At 36.1% G+C, this 24,089-nt stretch overlaps 1 protein-coding gene across 1 annotated transcript in view; it reads left to right on the top strand.

The window, feature by feature from the left end:
- LOC131065570 (UPF0613 protein PB24D3.06c) overlaps positions 1–24,089 on the top strand; it is a 145,275-nt gene that overhangs the window by 67,067 nt on the left and 54,119 nt on the right. Inside the window, exon 6 of the mRNA XM_058000126.2 lies at positions 22,364–22,509. Within this exon, the coding sequence (XP_057856109.2) occupies positions 22,364–22,509 (146 nt within the window). The remainder of the gene's footprint in view (positions 1–22,363; positions 22,510–24,089) is intronic.

Here is a 24,089-nt window from a genome sequence, read left to right on the forward strand (position 1 = left end):
GTGCAGGTCTGAAAATGTTATGACAGCAAATTTTTGGAAGTGTAAACCAGTAATTAAAGTCCGCAATAAACATTCTCCAACAAGTACGCAATCTGCACTTGACAAACTTTAACCATTGCTTGATATAAACCCCACATGCCAAGAGGAAGGTGCTGTAGCAACTACTGTTCATGGGCACTGTAGCGTCACTTTTAACGGGTACTGTAGAAGCAATAAAAGCTTGGAATCTGATCGATAATGGCTGCCAATGATAAAGACTTAGGTCTGCAATAGATATACTTTCAAATTGCTTCAAACCCTATGTTGATTCTTCACCTGTAAGCTCCAAAATAAACCGCCTATCTTCTTCCTCAAGGTTTAGATACAACGAACATCAAACGACCCTAAAGCTGAAGTATGTCTCCTTATTATTCTCCATGAATACTTCTGCGAAATCTCAATAAGCTCTAATGTGAAGGACTGAAATATCCTTTACTCTCAGCTGCAACCCCTCAGTGGGTCTTTCACCACCTCAGTTATGCTATCAATGAGAGTTTTTCGTTCCCAAAGACAAATTGATCTGTATTAACCCTTGGCTCCACAAACTCAATCAATTTTCTCAAAACAAATGCATCTAGAATGAGTTTATTGGCTTCTTCAATGTATATTTATATCTCTCCAAGGGGGGGACAAATTTCTCCAAAAAACCACTTTTTTAACTCATTAAACTTTTTTAATGTTGGCATTATAACTTAATTTCACCCCCTTGGCCTAGGCACATCACTTAAATAATCAATTGGCCCCCTTTTTAATGATGCAAATATAACGTTAATAACGTTATAATATAACATTAAATGCCTTATTATAATTAATTATTAATAAAGTGTTCACTTTATTAATAATTAAATAATCATAACTCCCCAAATAAACATTATTTCTCGATTTCGTCTGCACCCAGAAGTTAACCATTCAATCCTTTTTACGTGCAACTGCCTTACTAAAAATAGAAAGGGTCCCTCTCTATGTAACTCTGACTTACTATAAATAGTTAGTAATGCATATAGAGCCCTAATGAAGTCCAATCTGAACCAAATGAAGACCAAACTGGAACATATTGAATTTTGGAGAAGACGAGAACCCCCATTAATCAAGCCCCTACCTCAGAAGACCCTCTATTCACAATTATTAGCGTACAAGGGTCAGAATGATAGGCTAATCACATAGGAATAGGAATGAATTGAAAAGGGGACATTACAAATATCACTTGCATATTATTTGTGTATGATTCATGGCATATTAACTTCACACTTTCACACTCTTCCTTGTTCTAAAATGGTATAGAGCAAAATATTAGGCTGCTGAAGCATTCCCCCAAATTCCATTGTAGACTCAAATGCTTAAGTAATATGGCAAAATCAACAATTGCAACGAGTTTCAGAAGATCCCAATAGAAATAGAGTTTTGTAATATAGTCATACATGCTTGATTACTGATGCAAAAGTATGCAACTTGATTCGAGGCAGCTTAGAAACAAGGGATTGTATGAGCAATGTCTTCATTCCCCATGCTGTGAAGGGAACCTAAAGTGGCCGTACGCATTGACTACCATGGCAGAGGAAGAGTTGGAGGAGCATGGAAGATTTAGTAGGTTCTATTTTCAAGGACATATGTGGATTCATTCCTTAGAGCTTGGCATGAAAGAGAGAAGGGTATTTTGGTTATATGAGCCGACAACTTTCTATTAAAATAATCACAAACAATAAATTTAACTTCTGTGGGCATAAGTTGGAAAAAGGGCTCTTAAGTGAAGGGAAGAAGCTAGTGATTTATCCATACAGTTTTAACTGCAAATAGTAATTGAGTGATTTGTATATATATTTTTGAATGCTAGGCTTAGCAAGTATATAGGGGACTACTGTTTTAAGGGATTTTTTGTGATAATTCTGGACTTCTAAAAAGAAAAGAAATATAAACTTTTGCAATTGGAGTTCTAATGATATAAGGAGTTTTATTTTCTTTTAAGTAGAAATAAGGAGGATGTTTTGTTGAATTTGCATGCTTTGGTGTGATAAGATTGATTTTGTTTGAATGGAGAAATCATATGTTATTTCTAAATTTGAGGGGCATGATTTTCATATATGTCAAGTTAAGGTGCATTGGTTTTAATAGAAAATGATCTTTGGGATATTGTCAATGGATTTGTTAAATAAAAACACAAGATGTAGATAAAGCTATAAAATGAGTAGCAAAAGATTGTAAAGTCGCAACCTTGATTGGTGTCAAATTGTTTGATGAATATTTAGATCATATAAAAACTTCAAAACCAATATGGGAGGGTTTTTAATTCTTTATTTGGTTCATAGGCTTCAAGTGCCAAGATGTCCATTAAGCAAAAGACTTTTGGCTTGAAGATGAAAGAAGGTGATAGTATTGTTTAGCACATTAATACATTTCGTTCCCGTAAGTAACTTGCTGGTATAAAATCTAAAGTTGATGATGATGATGATGCCAAAGGTATGTTATTAAGTAGTATGTCTCAAGCTTTGATGACATTGTATTTATTTTAAACAAACTGAATCCGAGCTTAGAAAACGTGATATATTATTTGATTGATGAATAGAAAAGTCACTAAAAATCACCCAATTACTGAAGAAATTGCTTTATTTGTAAATAAGTCTAGAATTTCAATAGGGAAAAATACAAATTTCAATGCTTCTATTGTAACTAAAGAGGACACATTTTATTAATTTGTATTCAACGTGCTAGAGATTTTATCGATGGCAAATTGAAGACAATAACACTTTGGTTGCTACTAAGACTAATTTTGAAAGGCATGATTTTGCAATACATGATTAGGACTCTCCCCACATTGACAATGAGGAGGAATATCTTGTCTAAGAATTAAGGAGGTATCATTGGAGGCTGGAGGCATTAGAGGCAAGAGGAACTTTATCATTTCGATCTAGCTTCTTGCTTTGAGATGACACTTTGCCTAGGAAGCACTAGTTTCATTTTGAGTCCCTTTATCAATAAGGGGGGGGCATGGCAGTTGTTTTTGATTTGTGGATAGTTGAGGATGTCTCAAATCATAGACTTGGTGAGTTGCACCTATGGATGGTTGTGTAGTCTTAATCCACAGTTTGTCATGTTTGTATTTATAGATAATTGAGTAAGTCTTGATCCACAAAAAGAGTGTTAATATGGATAATTGAATGTCTTGATTCACAATTGGTTGGTGTTTTTCTTGTGGATAATGGAGTTTGTCTCGATTCACAAAAGGATTGGTGTACTTTTGAATAATTGAGTATGTATTGATTCATTGTTACTTTGAAGATTTATAGTTTTGACAGTTAGGAGATCAATCGATGGAGTTTTGGTCTTTCTTGGGTGAGCGAAGAGAATTGGTGGAGGTGCTACATTGAAGTTTCTAGAAGGGTTGTTGTGTTAATTCCTTTTAGTGTAATATCCTTTGTTTGTATTGATGTAATAAGAGGGAAATGTTGGAATGTATTACATCCTTAGTACGTAGTTTAGATAAATAAATAAATATAACAATGTTTAGTCAATAATAAATTAGAATAGCTTTTCTTTGGGAAGTTATTCCTGTAGGTTGTTTTGGTAGTTTGTAGGTTGTGATCATTATAATTGCCTGTTTTCTTTCTGATAATAGTTCACTCTCTTGCAATATCAATATTGCATATAGTCAACTATTGTCTTAAAACAACTCCATTAATATGCTGCACCCATCTTGTAACATGTCCTTTAACAAGTTGAGATATATCTTCCTTGTCATGATCATATGATGTTACATTACAAGAACTCTATTCTTACAAGAAAATATGTCTGTAAAACTACTAACTACATATCTGATGAGTTCCATCCTTGAAAATATGTCTGTAAAACTACTAACTACATATCTGATGAGTTCCATCCTTGAGTAAACCTAACCTTTCTAGGCACTTCTTTCTTGTGACAACTTACTTCACCACCAGTCCTTTTGGATCATGGGATATATCCTTTGAAGATCAATGATAACTTTTAACAATCTCCTCATTCTTCTTTTGACATTGATGATAACAATCTTAAATAAATTCCTTTGACATCAATGACAATATTTCCAACAAGAGGTCTATAAGGTAGGGGTGTCCTTTGGTCCTAGCTGCTCTTGTCATTTTTTCCAGGTACATGTTAAGAGAGGCCTCTCTACATTTCTTCTCAAAGGTATCACTTTACTTGATAGTAGTGAATTAATAAACGCCCAATTTGCAGATGATAACTCTATTTTAAAAATTGGATGATAATTTTGGGAATGTGGTTAATAGGTTGGAGAAATATTGTGTTTGAAATTAAAGATTTTGGCTAACAAATCTAGTTTTCTAAGTTGAAAGGATAACCCTCCTGTTTTCTTTGATAAAAGGTGGGCGGGGGGGGGAATAGGGAGGGCCAACTAAAATTGTTTGATATTTAGGTATTCTTGCCTAGCAGATTGCAAGTTTATGAAAAGGTTCTTTCATCTTTTAGTATCTACTATGCTTCATCTTGGCTTTTTGGTAGCTATAGAGTAGATAAAATTTAGAAACTAATATGTAATTTCTTGTGGTTTGATGGGAAATGGAATAAGAAAAGGCATGCTATTAATTAGGCATGGTGTTTATCAAAAGACAAAGGCGACTTGGGTCTTAAGAATCTCAAACTTTAGGGAATAACCCTTGCAACTAAATGGATTTAAAAATCCCTAGATGGTTTTGGACATCAGAAGACCTTAATTTGCAATAGTATATGTTTAGCTCTTCCTAAACATAACAAGAGTTGGAAGGGTTTACATCTTTGTGATCTACTATTTAGTAAGTTTGTTGTTAAGCCTTCACAGTTTGCTGTGTTTTGTAGTATCTGGGGCCATGGGAATAAATAAGGCACTTAATTTCTGGGGATTAATTTTTTTTTGCAGGGTTGAGGGGAGTTTTACTAGCTTTAGGTCTATTTGGTGGAACTTGGCACAAAAAGATAATCCTTACGTTGTTTTATAGGTTCTGCATTAAAGTGTGGGCCAAAGGCATTTTGGTCAATGATAAAGTGATAACAGGAGAATAATTAAAAATAAGATATCAATCCCTAAATCTCAGAAGATAATCTTCTCAGTTTTGTTTAAAGGCATGTATAGTTGAAATTTTCTTGTGAAGATGAACTTTAATATTGAAATGCTGGACAACTTAAGATGGTCTGATGGTATTCAAATTTCTAAAGTAACTGCCAAGAAGTTTTAGCTTTTGCTATTTGACACCCAAAGGGTTTTGAAGTCCTTGAACAATAACTGAAAACTTAATCTTTATCTTAGAAATTGGAAATCTGTCTTGTCCCAGGTTTGGTACAATTGGCTAGAAACCAATAACTCTTGCTTTAGATGGCTTCTAACATTAATAAGACTTGTTGTGGGGTCTGTCTGTTGTGAATTCTTCACACATCACCCCATTGAAAATGGGGACCCCCCTTTTTTGCTTGCCTAGCTTAGTCTCTTTAGTTGTATAGGGTTCTAGTTGAGTAGCAACTTGGTCTCAAAACGGTCTTGGCTGGTAAAATTTGCACGATTCAAACAAACTCCCAAAGTTTCAAAATGATAAACTTTGCCCTAAAACTATTGTCATTCACTGTGCTAAGGCTAATAGGGTGAAGATCAAGTTAAGAGTTCCAGAGGAGATCCTGTGCATCAACTTAGGTTGGTAGGAAGTCTCTAAGTACCCGTGGATCAACTTAGATTGGTAAGAAGGTGAAATTGCTTTAATGAATGTCAACCCTCAATGACGAGAAAGTGGCTGCGGTTCAACCTAAGTTGGTTAGAAACCAAATGCCTATTCAAACTTAACTCCCAATGATGAGAAGGAGATTCAAGATCAACCTCAAGTCATAGGAAGTCGATCTTCCTTAGAAGGGAAATAAACGCTGAAAGGAAAGAGGTCAATTTACATTCAAGTTAAGCAAATTTCAAAAGGGCAAAGACAAACCGACTCCTTAGGAAGATGAAAAGATGAAAATCGTAAGTTGCAAGGATGAAGGTTGAAAATTATCAAAATCGAATCTCCAAGGGTGTGAATTGGCAAAATTGTCAAAGTAGAAAACATGTGCATCAACTTAAGTTGATAAGAAGGATGATACTTCTAAGTTGCAATGATGAAGGTTGGAAATCATCAAGTCTCAAAGTCGAACTTCCAAGGATGTGTCTTGGTAGAAGAAGATGTAAATTAACCCAAGATTGTGGGAAAAGGCACCCAAGCAAGTAAAATTGAAATGAAACATCTACACTTGGAGGGTTGAGTAAGGCGAATTTAAGAAACCAAGAGGTTAGAAAGATACAAGTTAGATGAGAGGAAATTCACTAGGAGATAAGGGAGATGAAATCGGTAAACAAAGCAAGATTAAAACTAGCTTCTCACAAAGATGAAACTCCTAAGTCGCAAAGATGGAGGTTAAAAACACTTGAGTATCAAAGTCGAACTTCTAAAGATGTAATTTGAAAGTTTGCTGGAAAAGAAAGAAAGGTAAATTCGTTAAATGAAGATGTAGACATGAGACTTTTAAGTTGCAAGGATGGGAGTTGGAAATTATCAAGTCAAAATCGAACCTCTAAAGATGTGAGTTGGGAAGATGTAAGCTGGATGATATGAAGTTCAAGGTAAATTTGCTAAAACAAAGGAGTAAAATTGGCGCATCACAAACATAAGACTTCTAAGTTGTAACGGTGAGGGTTGGAAAGTATCAAATCAAAATTAGAACATCTAAACAAGTAAGTTAAAACAAATGACAAAGCAAGTTTCAACTTGGACAGATAGAGGTTGAATAAGATCACATAAAGAAAGACGATTTAAATTTCAACTTAATTTTTCAATCCATTTTCCAAGTCGGCCCTCTAAAGGGAGGAGAAGAAGTGCGTGCGATTTTGTTATTGTAAGCCTTAAGATGTCAAGTCAGCCTTCCCCGAGAACATGGAGAGGTGTGACTTCTCATCTAAAACACATATAAATAACTGAAGGAGACTTTCAAACGAAAACAAATTCAAAGTAAAGTCACTTCTGCTCTCCTATAAAAATTGTACAATATCAGACTGTCTCAAAGTCACTTCAAAAGTTATTAATCGAATGATCATAAAAAAGAGAAAGAGGAGCTCACCAACATGAATCTGAACAAGTCGATTTGAATCTACCTTAAAGGAAGACTCAGCGAATTTACCTTAAGAGCAAAAGGTCAAAAGTAAATGCTACGAATATGCAATTAAAGAAGTTACAGTTTGAAGCAGATCCTGAACATCAAAACATTAGAAGAGGGAATTGAAAGGCTGGTCAAAGACCAAAGCCCAACAGTTTAAGTCAGATTTCTGAGTATTGATTAAAGTTCAGTCATCCCCTTAACTCAGAAACCTAATTTCAGAATTTGCTAATCATTAAAAGAGAAGAGGTATGATTCAGATTTTCTGAGTAATGATCAGATCTTAAGGTTGTAACGTTCAGATTTTGAAGTACGAATTACATGCACTATCATGAAATTTCCAGAATTTAAATTATTCTAAGTTCTGATTTTATAATAGTTAAAAGCATACATAAAGAATATCAGAACTTGACAACATTAGTGGAATTCAATTTTAAAGTATTCTAACTTTGAGATTCTTGCAGGAACATGTCGGGAGAAGGATCAAGGAAGGATCAAATGAAAGCGTTGCTCAAAGGCTTTTATCTGGAATCCCAGATTACTTAAAGATGGAGGAAGATTGGAGACACCAACTTGGAGCAGTTCGACTTGACCAAGTTCAAGAGGAGGATGTTTGGCACACGCGATCCAATGCCTTCTCCCATGGCAACCAACATGATCAAGAATGGAATTTGTCAAGCCGCTGGCTTCCCACCCGCAGTCCAATGCAGTGAATTGATGGTGGAATGCACAAAATACTATAACCCCGAAGAAAGGACTAAGTAGCATCCAATGGAATGGTCTTAGCACACCTCATAGAGGAAGCAATCAGGGAAACATTTGGTATCCCACACCATGATGGGATGGTTGAATTGACTAGGCAAGAATCAAAAGCTTTCTTTGAAAAGGCATCCGAAAGATGTATGAACCACATCACTTCAAACTGGATGAATGGACCCAAGAAACTGCAATCCAAGATACCAAAGAAGTTTCTATATTCTGATTTCAAAGAGGAGTACGGTGATATGGTGTTCTTACTGAATAGGATCATGGGGTGTCCACAAGGAACAATATTTGAGGTATGGATGTTTTGTTATGTGGAAGAAGTTTCTCTAGGCTTGAAGATGATAAATTGGGTTAAGTTAATCAGTGATAACTTAGACATATAGTTGAGAGAATTGGATAGAACAAAAACATTTTACATGAGCTCCTATGTAGTGTATGCATTGGCTAGACACATAAGGTATAAAGGGTTGATATGCAAGGGAGAGGTAGGCATCAAGAAAGGACAACTCAAGGTTTATGATTGCCATCCTCAGTTGTGGTTACATGAAAATCAACACTTTAGGAGAGTCAATGATGTATTCACAATGTATCTCACTCGGTTGTTGCAAGGAGGACTCCACATAAGACTATCTAAAGGAGCAATGGTGTTGGTAGAAAAGTTTGGTTGGTGGTTCATCCAATTCTCCAAATTCTCATACATTAGGATTCAAGGATGTTCATATCATCCATATTGTCTTCCATGATATCCCACTGATAGGATGGTACTAGTTGAAGTAGTAAGACAGATAATGGAGTTTGATTTCATCCAAAAGGAGGAAGGAAGGCAAGGAATTTCATACCCTATTTCAATTGGTAAACTGATGGAGACATGTTAATTCAGCCCAAGCCGCTGAGACAACAAACATGGAGTTGGAGTTCTATCAACTTGGTGTGTACAAACAAAGATCACACTTTGATCCTTAACGCCTACCATTGGAGGAAAAAGGTTTAAACATAGAATCAATATGGAAGACTACTGGGCAAATCTTGTAGATGAGTTCAAGGTTAGAAGGAAGATGTGGTCTAGGATGTCAATTGACTTCATCAAGAAATGTAATATCTTCCTAGTTCCAGATCAAGTTGAAGATGAAGGAGAACAAGTACTAACACAATATGAACAAGAAAAGGACAAATCTATCTTAACACAAGTTGAAGATGAAGGAGAACAAGTACTGATATCAACACATTAATGAAAGGTGTGCTGGATAACTCAATATGGTGGGTTGATCAGAAAATCAATAACTTGAGGAGTCATGGAATATCACTCATGGTAAGATGGATGAAGATTCCTCCTCTGAAAAAGATGAAGCAATGAAGAAGTAAATAGCAAAGGAGAAGTTCAAGTCTCCAAGAAAAGGAAGAATACAAGTGTCAAAAAGGAAGTTGCTAGTGTTGAATCCAAAAGAAAGAAGTCAAAGATAAACACTACCTCTTCACACAAGTAGTTCTAGTTGATGTGTTTTTTATGCATATGCGAACACATATTAAAATACCAAGGTATCTTACCCTCTCTTGAACAAAGTCTCTCAAATGCTATGCTTCGCGATCAAATGAGACAACTCCAAGGATATGAAATGTCAGGTCTTGACTTGTGGATAAGCTCAATGGCTTGATGTGCTAATTCTGGAATCACAAGGGGACTTACGTTGTACATGAATGCTTGAATACTATTGGAACTTGATCATCTGATATTGCAATCTTGTGATGCTTTCTTTTCTAAATTAACTTGAATTGGAAAAAGGGACAAAAGGGAAAGGGTTTAGGAATTCTATTCTAAGGCTTAGAATGCAAGAATAGGATGGATGATTCAATGGAATCCTACTAGGCAAGGGCTCATCGTCAAATCGAACAACTTGACACAAGGTTAGTGCAATCATCTAAGGTATATTTCATAAACGTTCAAATTGTTACCATCAAACATTGATACCATTCACGTTAATGCGCAACAATGGATGTATAACAATTCCAGTTGACCACGCAAGGCACACTTACAATCAGCAAGAGGCTAGTGGCATGGATTAAATGGATTCCACACAAATGCATTCAACAAATTCCTTCATTCAATCTAAAATACTTGAAAGAAAATTCTAATTTAACTTGGAGGCAATGAGAACCTCAAATGCACACAACACTTAAACAAAAATCACCATCAAGTTGAACAATGATTTGTATTCAAATTTGCAACATATATTGACAATTCTAAAAAATCTCTCTCTTACAAATGAGAGGCAATGGGGTTTATATAGAGCCTCCAAAGAGATGAATGGTCAAGATTCATTTAGAATCAAGGGCCAAGATCATGCCAATGCAGCCCTAAAGTTACCCTAATTAGGGTTTACATAAAAAATGGAGCCACCAACATGTGATCCAATGGTAGATGAGGGTTGGTAAGATAAATAATCTTTGATGTAGCGCCATGTGTCACCTATTCCCTCCTTGAATGAACGTTGACTTGGTACCCTTTGATAGAACGAATGGTGACTAGGATGCCACCTCAACTTGCCTCATAGACTTAATCAATTTGCCTTGAACATTCTTCGTGACATTTAGAATTCCTTTTGATACTTTGCATTCCATCCATATGTTAGGGAATTCTCCACAAACTATTTCCTCCTCAATGTTCTAGAACCTTGAAATTCCTTGATGTAGTTCCGGATTTCATGATGTGAAATTCCTTGTGCTCATGTCTTGGACTTGCTTTCCTTCATTTGTTCACCATCAAGGTGAAGTCCTCTTCATGTTCGATCTAGTTCACATCCTTGCCTTTTGGAATCCTTGTCTTGAAATCCTTTTCCAATCCTTGAAGTGTTGATCTTCCCCATCCACATTTGTTGTGTTGTCCTTCCAATATGCATCCTCTTCAAGCCTTGATCATCATGCTTCACTTGTAGTGAACCTGTAAAACAAACAAGTATCGAATCAAACACCTATGGGATCAACTTCATTTCAACCTTGGTGGGAAATCCATATGCATAGGGATAGTTCATTCCTAAAAACATTTGCATTATCCTTGTCCATTCTTTCACTTGGTGGAAATTTGATGCCTATTTGGACAACTTTGTTATTGATTCGTCCCTTCCTTTGTAATTCTGCCCTCAAGTGGAAATCCGACTTTCATCCAGACTCATTCTCCTTGAAAATTTTGTGTTGATTTCATCATCATTTGATGGAGTGGAATTTCTAACCTCATGGGGACTTTGTTCCCAACATTTGTCCCAACTTGTGATAGGTAATCCGGTTGTAACACCAATTTCGGAAAATGTGAAGGTCTGGATTGAAATCTGGAAAATTCTCCTCAAGAAAACCTGATTTTCAGACTTAATTCAAGTCTGATCAATTGTATGATTTGGTGCCCAATAATGAATGTCCAGGTCTGGAAATATCACTTGGAGGTCTGAAAACACTTAGAAAGTGACTGATTTCTGATATCAAAGTTGTAATAAAAGTCTGATTTTCTGAGGACCGAGTTTGAATATGCCTTCCAATGTCTGAAAATACTCATAAAATGGTGAATTGAAGTCTGATTTTCTGATTCTTAAGTTTGAATACACCCTCTGAAAGTCTGAAAATGGCTCCAAAAAGTCTGAAGACACCTAGAAAATGATGAATATCAATGGCTGGAAGTGTTTATAGCCCTGTCACATGCTTGCACTTAAGTTGTTTCACCTTTCCAAGCTCAAAAAAGGTCACGCCTGAGCATAACCATGTGGCTGGAAATGAAGCTTCAGTTTGAAGACAACTTGGTATATTCAGAAAAATTATCAAAATTAGTGCTCGGAAATATACCACAATTCTGAAAATGCTTGGAAAAGGGTGTGGAAAAGTCTGATTTTTAGTTCTTAAAGTCTGAAGACACCCTTCCAAGGTCCAACAATGGCTGCCCAATGTCTGAAGGCAACCTGCAACTTCAATAAATCAGTCATTTAAACTTGTTGTAGTCATAGGAAACACTTGTATTTGATGGATTTTACCTTTCTAAAGTGAAGATTGCCAAATCTGGGTACAAACAAAGGGCTGGTAATGAATATCTAAGTCTGAAGACAAATCTGAAAGTGAAGTTTCAGACTTAGATCAGCAATGGAAGCTCCACCAAATGCCTAAAAAATTCATAAGGATGATGCACAAGTGAAATTTCCCAAGTGTAGAGGTGGCTGGAAATGAAGAATAAGTCTGAAGACAACCTGAGAATGGAGTTTCAGACTTCACACCAGCAATGGTGTACTCATAAAATGCCTCCAAACCACCCTAAAATGACCTCCCAATAAATCGGCTAAGGCTGGAAATGAAAATCAGGTCGGAGAATGCATATTCCAGTCAATGATTAGCAACAATGGTGATTAGAATCACCCACAATAGCAACCAGCTATGGAGTATAACTCAGATTTAGTCCAATGGCAGCCCCTTAGCATCAACAAAACTCAGCAAAACCAATAAAATCACTCCACAAAGTGAAATGATCAGCCACCAAACAAAATTGTGGCACTCCCAATCATGGCGCCACCCTTACCAAATTGCCCAATGTCGCATGAACATCCACCAAACTTGCTGCAACTCTCCTTCAATGGCAGTGCCCAGGTCTGATTGGGCAAACGATCTCCTCAAATCTGCAACTTAGCTCTCCAAAATGGTGTCCAATGGACACTTAGGCAAAATCGCCTTGCTGGAAAACCACTAACTTGCCTTCAATCAGTCACATAACTATCACGATCAGCACTTATAATATTATTTTAATGTTGGGCAGGCTCTTTTAAACTAGTTTTCACCTTGAAACTTCACCACACAAGCAATGTGGGATAAAACTTTTGCCTTTATAACAGCTTGGTGGAAAATTGCCCCATGTCTGGATGAAAATCTAGATGAAAAATATTCATTTACCACCTTAATTGCCCATTGAGGGACAATCGTTCTTCATCAGGATATCAAATTTCATCCGCATCAAATTCATCTACATTCCAGAGGAAAAACGCGGGTCATCAGGATAATTGCCCACATTTAGTCAAAATTTTAGCCTCCCAGTGGAAAATCACCCTCCATCAAGAACTTGAATGGGGGAAAAATAGGGTCCATCGGAAATGCAGGGGAAATTCACTTCCCATTAGGATTTTGAGTGGGGAAAGTTAATGGTCATCGGAAATGTGGTGGGAAAAGCACCTCCCATCAAGATTTTTGACATTTAGACCCTTAAAACATTAATTTTCATCGGGAATTTAATGATTTTTCCACTTAAAATCATCCGGATACTTCAAATATCATCAAAACGCATCAGGACTTGGCCAAATTCATCAAAATTTGAGCAAGAAAATAGGAATTCCATTGGGATGAAGTGCAAATTTGACTTGAGTAACCTCCTAGGAGCAAGAAAATAACCCCTAAAGGACCTCTTGATGCTTAAGCACAAAAATACCACCACCTATACTCATTTAGACATATTTATGCTCAAATGTCGAGGCAAAATTGAAACTCAACACTTAGCAAGATTAAATTAAAACCCTTAGGCAACTTGACACTTAGGATCATTCTAACATTTTTAACATCATCTCAACATTCTGACTGACATCCTCTCATAAGCAAAGGCTGAAACTAAGAAACTACTTGCTAAACTTCTATTCTAAAAGCGAAAAGTGGGGGTCCCCATTTGCAATGGGGCGATGTGTGAAATCATCACAACACTTCCTCAGTGGGAGAGTTAGAAATTAACCGAACTTCAGTTGAAGAAGACAACTTGGGAAATGGGCAAAGGGTAGAACAACTTGTTTGTGTCCAAGATAGAACATCACCAATTCCGAATTGTGTAGTGTAATGTCCCTTGCCAATTCTGATATAAAATTCTGGTCTTTTGGCTTAGATATTTTGTCAAACACTTGGCTAACAAGGTCTCAGTCTGCTGGTCTTAGTGTCAGTTTGATATAAGGGACATCAAACACTAACTTTTAATGAAACAACATTCACCAACAACTTGAAATAAAAGAATGTTAATCCTGGAATGCTTAGACAGCAACCTAGTTGTATTGCAAGACAAATGAAGCTCTCAAACATGGACATCTACTAGCTGTCATTATATCAAATAGTTGTCATACAACCTCAGAATTTAATCATAGAAGATGCAGCCATAAACTCCTTCAACCTTTATTCATATGATAGCTTGAAACGACATTACAAAGATCAAATACATGGACTAATAACAATTACTAATTCTCAGAATTCTGAGGACAAATGACAGTCATAAACTCATGCATTCAAACTGAGAATTACAAAGGAATTTAATTTGGCAATTGAACCTGGGATAAAGCGCCTATAAGAAGCAAACAAAATTGTGGTCAAAGAAGACTCCAAGGTGCTAATTCGACCTCTTTCTCAAGTCGCCCCTGCAGCTGATAATGGAGGGTCTGGTAATAAACAATATCTCTGCTGCTAGCCTCCAAATGTTGTCAAAGACAAATCGCCTTAACCCCTAGAGTGAAGCGCTATTGATCAAGATGAAGTTCGATGCTCAAACATGTGTGATCTGCAAAATCGTGGGTCTAGAGCAGTCTGATACAAATTTCTGCAGACCTGAAAATGGATGCTCAACACTGATTTCAACCCCTTCAATCTTCTTCACAAAGAATCGCCCTTCCCTCTAGATGAAATTGCTGTCAACAAATCCTTGAAAGGCTGCTTTCATAATGACATATGAGCAAATCGAGATGCATAGAGGGACTGGTTAATTTTGTCTCAGACCTGAAATGATGCAGTCTCTCCACAATTTAACCTCCAATAAACCTCCAATAGAATTGTCTAGCCTTCAAGTAAAAATCGATGTGCATACAAGCCAATGAAGAGCTGAAATCACCACACCCCAACAGCTGAAGACATGTCAAATTCGTCCACCATGAACTGATATTAAAAGTCCAGTTAGCTCAATGTGAAGAACTGAATGTTCCTCACTCTCAAGGCAACCCTTAGGAGGGTCTTTCACCTCCTCAGTTATGCGGATCAAAGGGAGGTATCGTTCCCTAAGATCAAATGTGCGGACAGCCCTTGGCTCCACAACCACAACACAATAAGAGATAACAACAACTGATGATCATCCATGAATTACCCTCTTCTATTTATTCTTTTCATAACCCATCATAAGATTCCTTCAAAAAGAGGGTAGGTACACTTTATTATTTTTTAAGTGACTTTTTAATTATTTTTATTTTATACTTGTCACTGTATTAATTTAATAAAATATAAAGTCATCTCACATGTCTTTAAATAAATATAATGAGACAACTTATATAACATTAAATTAAATAATTTTCCCTTATTTCTCCAAAAATCTAACACAAACAATTCTAGGCCAAAATCGGGGACATCACATGTAGAAGAAGAAAGAATAATCATAATGGAAGATCTAGAAGGTCATAATCAAAATATAAGGGGGAATCAAGATGAAGCTGCCATTTCAACCTCGAAGGAAGTCAGTAGAGATAGCCGATTGGAAGAAGGGATTGAATTGTCTATGGTTCCTGATTGGCTAAAGGAAAGGATGAAAAAGAAAGCAAGTGTGGAAGTTAAACGTATTGGAGGCGTAGATGATTTCTTTGCAAGGATTAATCAAGCTAAGGAACAAAAGAAGGCAAAACTCTCCCACATCTCTAGGGACGATTCAAGATCACGCATACTACGAATAGCAATCCCTATCGTTGACAAACCTAGAGATAAGATCACCACCATGGAGTATGAAGTACAGACAATTGACCTTGGACACACTATTGAAGAGCAAGAATTTCAAGAGTTGGGGGATAATCTCACATGCATTCGACGAAGGCTCCGCAAAGCAGAAGAAAAAATGAATGGGTAGAAGCATAAAAGGCAAGATTGAAGGAGTACATACAAAGAGTAGTGAAACCTATCAAACAAGAAGATGAAACATTTGTTCCACCTCCTTCCATCTCCCAAGAGTCATTTGAGAATCTTGAAGCAATGAAAAATTCAAACCAAGGATTAAAGAGATGGATGGAAAATATCTTAAAGCAAGCAGAAGAGTTTCTACAAGAGGTGGTGAGAATATATATTGAAGTGGTAATGTTTAGAGGGAGGCTTCAAAGCATGGAAAATTAGTGGGAAGACTCGCCAATGGCACAAGATAAGATGATTGCTCGTCTCAAGGTGTTGCGATATACTTAGATTCAAGTATTTATACAAGAAGGTATAATCCAAGAGGGTAACATTTATGACTTCCATCGTTGGCATAGCTCTTTGATGATGATAAAAACAACACTTGATAGAGTGAAAGGAGAGTGTGAAAGGTTGGAGGAATCAATTAAAGGCATTCAATCAAAGATCCTTGTAGCATTGGAGGAGTTGTTAGGACAAGAAATGGATGAAGAAGATGGTTTAGATCTTGAAGAGTTAAAGAAGAAGGTAAAGAGTGCCTACTTCCAGGGGTTAGAGTCAGTTCAAGAAGGCCAGTTGAATGATATCCTTTCACTCATGATCTTCATCAATCACTTCCAAAGAAGGCAAACAAAGTGGGAAAAAACTCTTGAGGCTTGTTTTGATTAGTTGGACGTGGTGGATCTGCAACTAGACGCCTTGCCAAGTGTCGCCATAGAAGAAATCGAGTCAATCATATCTAGATTCGCTGCATATGGAATCAGGGAAAGGGATAAAGGAAACAAGGTTCTAGAAGAAGATCTGCTGGAAGATTAGTTGTCATTCAAATTTCTTATTGGTTCTTGCTCCTCGTTGTCGATGATAAAGATAATGCTCCACTTTTGTTGCTTAGTATTTAGTAAAATTGGTTGGAAACCTTGATTAGGGCTTAAGTGGTTTAATCTTGGCCCTTCATTCTTTTGGAGCTCTATATGAGCTTCCATCTTCCATTTGTAAAAGAAGAGAGACTTGAAGAATTGTTGCTATTTTGTTGCTGGATTAATAAAGACACTGAAGTATGGCGTTTCTATTCAATCCTTAAAGCATTTGCATGGTTATTCTCAATTCAAGCCTTAACATTTTATTTAAGTTTAATGATAGAATGTTGTGTGTGATTGTTGGTGAAACTCACAATCCATACCACTAGCAGTTTGTTGATTGCAAATTCGCCTTGTGCGGTCAACTGGAATCGTTGTATGCGCTTAAATTCAATTGTTATTCAATCATTGATATGCATTTAATTAATGGTGTCTATGTTTGGTATTGATATGAAAATCATCTAACTCCCTTAGAAGATTGCTTTAGCCTTTGCATAGATTTTCTTGCATGTTGAAGCAAAGATTAGTAGAGTTTCACTAGATATCATCCTTCAACCTTGCATCCCTAGTCGTAGTGTAACATTCCTCAACCCTCATCTTTTGCACTTTCTTTATTGAACATCTAGAAGTGGTAAGTAAGTTAGCTACATTGCATATCATTTGAATATCATTCCTTGAAAGTTAGACATTTATCCCTAAGAAGTATGTAAGGCCCCTTGGAGTAACAACAATCACAAGGACCAAATGTGCTTATCCATGAGTTGAGACCCGACAACAGGAACCTTGGAGTCTTCCAATTGATCACATAGTTTAGCATTTAGGAAGATTTTGGTCAAGAGAGGATAAGATACCTTGGTATCTTATTCTGTGTTCGAAGTGTCTATAACGCATATCAACATTGTCCTTGAGGATGTAGGGCTAGTGCTATATGTGTGTCTATTGTGCAATGTTGTTGAATCTTTTGGGCACTTGTTTTTTAATTCCCAATATGCTACTATTTTTTGGTGATATCTTGGGATGGGATATTAAATGCAGTATTACTTGGCAATGGATTTTGTTAGGAATTTTGATAAAGAACTAAATAAATTTTGGCTTATTATATATCATTCAGAATCGTTTGGCACATATGGAGAGTTGGGAATCGCATGGTATTACAAGGCAAAATGAGGCACCTTACAAAATCTTGCTGTGATTTCACTTGCTCTCTATTATTTTGTAGGTTATAACTTATAATGGACTTGAATTTTCCAAAAGACAGATTTTATAGGTTGCTAGACAATGGGGTCACAATGATCTACAGTCTAAAATAAAGCAAGCAGGGTGGCGTTTGGATTTGGAAAGTAATGGTGATAAAATTGATAGTAAGAGAAAGCTGAATATATGTGTTCATGATCTGATTCGCCCAGATTCATTTTTGACAGCTTGGGAACATTTTTTAGAGAAGAAAGGAGGACATAGATTGGACGTGATCTTTGTTTAAACAAATAAAACTCAAGATGTGCTGCTAGTACAGACAGTAATGGAGAGGAAAATCACAAGATTGGCAATAACAATGATATCAAATGCCACTGGGAATGATTGTTTATATGAATTATATTAAAACTGGTACTTACTATATATTTTGATAAATGATGTAAAAAATAACTGACTGGTATTGTTTGTCTCTTAGGCTTCTCTTTTTGGCTTGAGTGATATTAATGTCCTTATAATTGGTTTTCTTTTGTTTCTATTAGATATGCAGTCTGTGTTACCCATTGTAACTTTTTTGTAGACTATTTCCAATATATGTATTTAAAATTATATTAACTATATTTACATATTAATTAATTTACAATATATAAATTAATTTATCTGTTGTTAATGATGAACAGAAAAAAGATGCATCGATGAATCAACATTTAATCCCCTGATAGGAGGTAGGCTCCATCACTTGTGCACTTCACACGCATGTTGTTTTCAAATGACCTTATAATGATAATTTATATATTAATTACTTTTATATATAAATTATTTATCTGTTGGTAATGATGAAGCATAATATGAATTTCTTTTACTAATTATTATAATTAATTTTATAAATATATTACTATATATTGTGTGCTATCATCTCCTGCCACTGTCAAATCTTAAAAAGGAAATTTGCTCTCCAAACCTATCCCTATGTTCTTATGTCTCCCTTGTTCCAAAGCTCTATTAAACACTGAAGCAAACCAAAACAAGATGAAATTCTGAAGGGTATGTACAACTCACTAACTCTGTAATCTATTTGGTAGACTGATAATAAGACATAATATGAAACATTATTTATATTTAGAAATTTCAAAAAAAGAAATTTCGCATCATGCATAGTACATAAGTAAATTGTGTAACAAGCTAAGAAACCAAAGTTTTCATTTGATTGATATCTCAGAAACTACTTGTATTTGCTTTTGATGATTGCAAAACAGCAGTTGTTATGGGTTTTATAAAAATAATTGTGTTAAGGGGACCTTGGTGGGCCATGTCAATGAGGGGGATGCTTATAAATATTGGCAATGTTAGAATACCAATGGGATGGCAGGGAATGCCAATGGAGTGGCAGGGGGATGCCCTAAAATCTTGGGGATTGGCAGGGGGTGCTAAAAAATTCAAAATAAGACATTCCCTCCAAATACCCAAGTCCCGAGACGTTTGAAATGTTGCATAGATATGGGGGAATTGTCCCTGTGGAACATTGATTTCAGTGGTCTTCACTTTTAATCAAAGATTACAACACTTAAACATGGGGAGTGTGCATATATAAAATGACTGTAATTTGTGATATATTCAATTGAATTCTATTGATGTATGAAATTTGAATTTATGTAGTCCAAGCTGTCACCTGGTAAGGGTATTGAAGCTCACACTATGATAATCTCCTGTTTGAATGCCAGGACTCCTGGTATTTGGAGGAACCTGTACATACATGGTACTTAGGGGATCAGCCGAATAACAACCAGAGTTACCATCGAATATTTTTAGTTGGTTTCAGGAAGGGTAGTGGGAAGTTGGGGCACTGGACAAGGACTGCAAGTGTTCCATTTTTTTTTCCGACTTCCAGAAAATGTTATAAAAAAGTATATTAATTGCATACTACTTAGAATACAATAACCATAATTAATTATATGCAAGAAGATAATTAAACAAAATAAAATATTGTGAGTTGTTCCCAAGTTTGTAAATCTTAAGCATGCCAATCTATATGATATGGAGATTCTATATTTGTGTTTTTTGGGCATAGTGTAATGATGGTGGGATGAATGTCTTTTTTAATTGTTTTTTATCTAAACAGGCTTAGACTTTGGTTAAACCAAGTGAATTGGGCTTGGACCAAACTTCTTCCAAATGTGGTTGAACCTTCTGAATATTGTAATGTCCCCATTTTTGGTCACTTCAGTATTGTAGTTGGCTTTGGCTTTCTTAGTGGCCATCGGTCTTGTTAGAGGGGATGTTTGATGTTGACAATGTACTCAGTTTGAAGTACTCCTATGACACTTTCTGTAGTGAATTCCAGCTTTTGGTGTGTTTTCCAAGATTTTGAGAGAGAGTGTCTATTAATAGTAATTCACCCGGTCGGTCCCAATTTTCATTATTCATCATTAGTATAATTCTAGTGTAGTCATATTTTGATTTGAATGTTTTTCAATAGTTTCCACAACTTAGATGTATTATTGGCTATAATTTAATTATTTTACAAAGATTGCTGAATTTAATGAAACAACTCAATATTATAGCTCTTTGGAAAGGGGATAAAAAGTTTTAAATCACGGACGCATAATATTGGGGCTTTGCATATCAAATACTATCATTATTTTGATAAAAGGGTCTTTGGGAGTAAAAATGAGCATTTTAATTAAAAGTGAATTTTTAAATGTCTTTCGAAATGTTTAGTGGGAAAAAAGTATAAAAGGAGGTTCTGTGAGCTTATTTCGATTATTCAGATTAACTTATTTTCTCTAGTGAATGCCTTGTGGTTCTGTGGGATTAAACTTGGTTCGTCTCAACCTTCCTAAGGATGAAAACCCTCTTGTAGAAGATTAATCTTGGTGCTGAAAGATCCTCCTTGGTTAATGTAGTCTGGTTCATCCAAGGCTACAAGTTGGGCAGAAAAGATTCATGTATGATTGAAGAATTTTCGCAATTTGTGAAATCTTGCAAGGCAAGACAAATTGCCTAAGAATTTGCAGAGTATTGCTGGAAAGGATAGTGTTTTGTTGTTGGTCTGAATTAACTGGTTTTCTGTGGTCAATTAGAACTACACCATATTGCTGGGCGATTGAGGGACTAATTTTGTGTTGTTTCCAATTGCTGGGTGTGGAGATTGAGTGGAGGTTGGGTGATTATGATCATATCCACTGCTGGAAGTTTGAGAGTTTGGTGCCAAGTTGATGAGTTTGAGGATAGGTATTAACTGATATAGAGATAGTTTTGCTGGCCGATAAACATAAGTCTTATAGTGGCATGAATATTGCATAAGGCTGGGCGATTAGAGAGGATGGGCGTTTAACTGGAACCTCTATTGCTGTGCGCACTTGTGCAATGTGGCAAGTCGTTTAACCTTGCATATTGGTTTGTGTTCCTTTGGGTGTCGTGTGCAGATTTTACCCTTTTCTGGGCAATTATTGTATTTCCTAGGCATTATTCCTCCTATAACTGGTGTTGAGAGTAAGAAGCAATCCGTGGGAGATACTGTGAATTTGCTTGGGCATTTGGAATAGTGCTGGCCAGTCATCGTTCTGGTGGGAGGATGTGAGACGGCAGGGGCATCATAACAGAGCTACTGCTGCTGAGAAAGAACAGGCATATGAGTTTATTAGACTTAGCTGATCCATGTTATGAGAAACTGAAACAACTCAAGGACAGATTTGGTGAATATTTATGGTGTGAGTCGATGCTATTTGATGCGTTCCAGCTGCTTGAAGGGAAGATTATAAATTGCTGGTTTTAAAGACTTCTCTAGTTTTCTGTTGAAGGGTCTATTTACCTTTATTCTCAGCTTCTGTTCATGTAAACTGCTATAAAAAGGTCAGAGTATTGAATACTTGCTTCTGTAATCTGTTATTGAGAAGCAAACAAAAAATTATGGTTCACGAACCTCTAAAATAAATTGCTGTTACTGTTATAACTTATTTATGTAAATTGATGTAAATCAGCTGATTCGAATGCTATGTAAGGTATCTATATAACAGCAGTCTGTTATTGAAGTTTGATTACTGATATCAGTTTTTTCCTTCTATAAGCTCTATGAACATTGCAATAACTTACAATCATAATACCATATGCAAACAAATATACTTCATGCCATCAGTTCGACAAATTATCTATAAGGAAAAGGTTGCAATTTTGTTTTGGGTAAAAATCAGTGTTGGATCTTACAAATATGCTGATAAAATGTTTCTTTGTTGCATCTCTCATTATGTTAACAATAGCGATCTAAAAAAAGGAGTTCATGACATAATTCAACTCATTAGATTACTAATGTACTTTGTGTAAAATGTCACAAAAAATACTAGGGCCAATGACTTCATTCCAACAGTGAAAATTTGTGGGAGAGAATTTCATGATAATCATCAACCGTCTGAAAAGAAAGTAATAAAGGAGATTCCTCTTTATGTGTTAGTTTTATTTTAGATTCTGCTTTGCAGGCACCTGTTAGTGACAGGGAATACAGAGCTACCCTTCCTGAAACTGCAGCTATGATTGACTTGGCAGCAAGCATGATCAAGGAAGGTAGAGAAATGGACTTAATGCCTAGAGAAGCGAATTTGGATGCTCCCATTACTGCTTACAGGTTTTCATCTGCCAAGCACACTGTCACTTTTAGTTCAAATTTGTTTAAGAACACAGGTTTCCATGTTTATCTCTGAAATAACAGAAATGCTCAGAATTTCTGTGAAAGATGATCGGAGTATTTTAATATTTGGCCTTTCAACTTTGGATAATGTCATTTATTGTTGATGTAATATTTTGTTTCTTAGAGATTTTTCTAGTCATGTTTTTTCAAGAGATTCATCATAGAGATGTGTCTTTGAGATTAAAGGAAAATTCAGCAGTAAATTTTATGGAGATTAGAGATGCTAGTTATAGGAGCCCGTTTCAGATTCAGAGGGATTTTATGAAACATTGCATGAGTGCCAATGTGTAAATCTTCTAGATGCCAAAACTGATTTTGTCAAGATAGCAGAAACATCATAATCCACATATGGTGTACTGTCCCACTCCTTGATTTTTTTTGAAAAACAACCTCACCAATGAAACTACAATGAACTCAGAACCAATGAACAAGCAAGAGAGTTTTCTGTTATTGCAATCTCTGGTATGCTAGATAATGTTGTATCTCTGCTGTTACAAGATTCATCAGGATGATTTTGCTTGCATAATATTAAACTGTTTCAATTTTGTTGCATAGATACCAATGTAGGAAGGAATACATATAACACCAACAGAACATTCATTGGAACTACAATCAAATACCTTGTGAAAGATGCATTATATGCTGATTGCAGACCTGCTGTTGGAGATTGGTGTCATGGACAGCAAGTAGCAACCTTCAAACCATCATCTCCACATTGTAGGAAGACCACCCAGCTGAAACAATAGTACCATCTTGTCTCCCTTTATACTCAGCACTGTTAAGTTTTAAACTCCAGCAACCTACAGGCCTAGAATCATAGAATGCACTGTCTGCGAACAGCTCTGAAATGGGAGATTTCTCACAGTTTCAGATGACTGGAAGCTGTTGTAGACCTGAACATCGGTATACACCAAATGAATTCCCTGTAACTCCACTTTGAAAGCTTCTCCAAAATCTCAAACAGGTAACAATTACTCAACACTTCCTTATAAACCTCAACCAATGAACATGTGAACTCAGGTAGGTCTGAAATGTGTTTCAGATATAAATGCAGATCTGCAATGACTGTTCTGGGCAGCAATATCATGACAATAACATTATACTGGACCCCTTGGATGGCATACAAGAATGTTTTGACCATAGGAAACCCTATCACAGGTGACAGCAACTATTGCAGAGTCGATCAGTTCTAAATCTTCCTAAAAACACCATAAATCACTGGTCTGCCTCTCACCACTAAGGTTACCCCTTCAAGCTTACTCCAAACAATGCAAACAGCCTTCAACTCACTTAGAGAGGCCAGATTTGAAGTCTGAGATTTAACTACAGTAATGACCTGTTGATGTGTGTTTTATGCTCTTTGAACACAGAATAAAATACCAAGTATTCTATCCTCTCTTGAACAAAGACTCCTCAAATGCTAGACTGTGTGATCAAACGAGGCGACTCCAAGGTTTCTTTAGTCAGGTCCTGACTTTGCAATTGATAGACTTAGTTGAAATGATGTGATATGCTGG

Source organism: Cryptomeria japonica, chromosome 1 (assembly GCF_030272615.1).
Source record: "Cryptomeria japonica chromosome 1, Sugi_1.0, whole genome shotgun sequence".
NCBI classification, from domain to species: domain Eukaryota; kingdom Viridiplantae; phylum Streptophyta; class Pinopsida; order Cupressales; family Cupressaceae; genus Cryptomeria; species Cryptomeria japonica.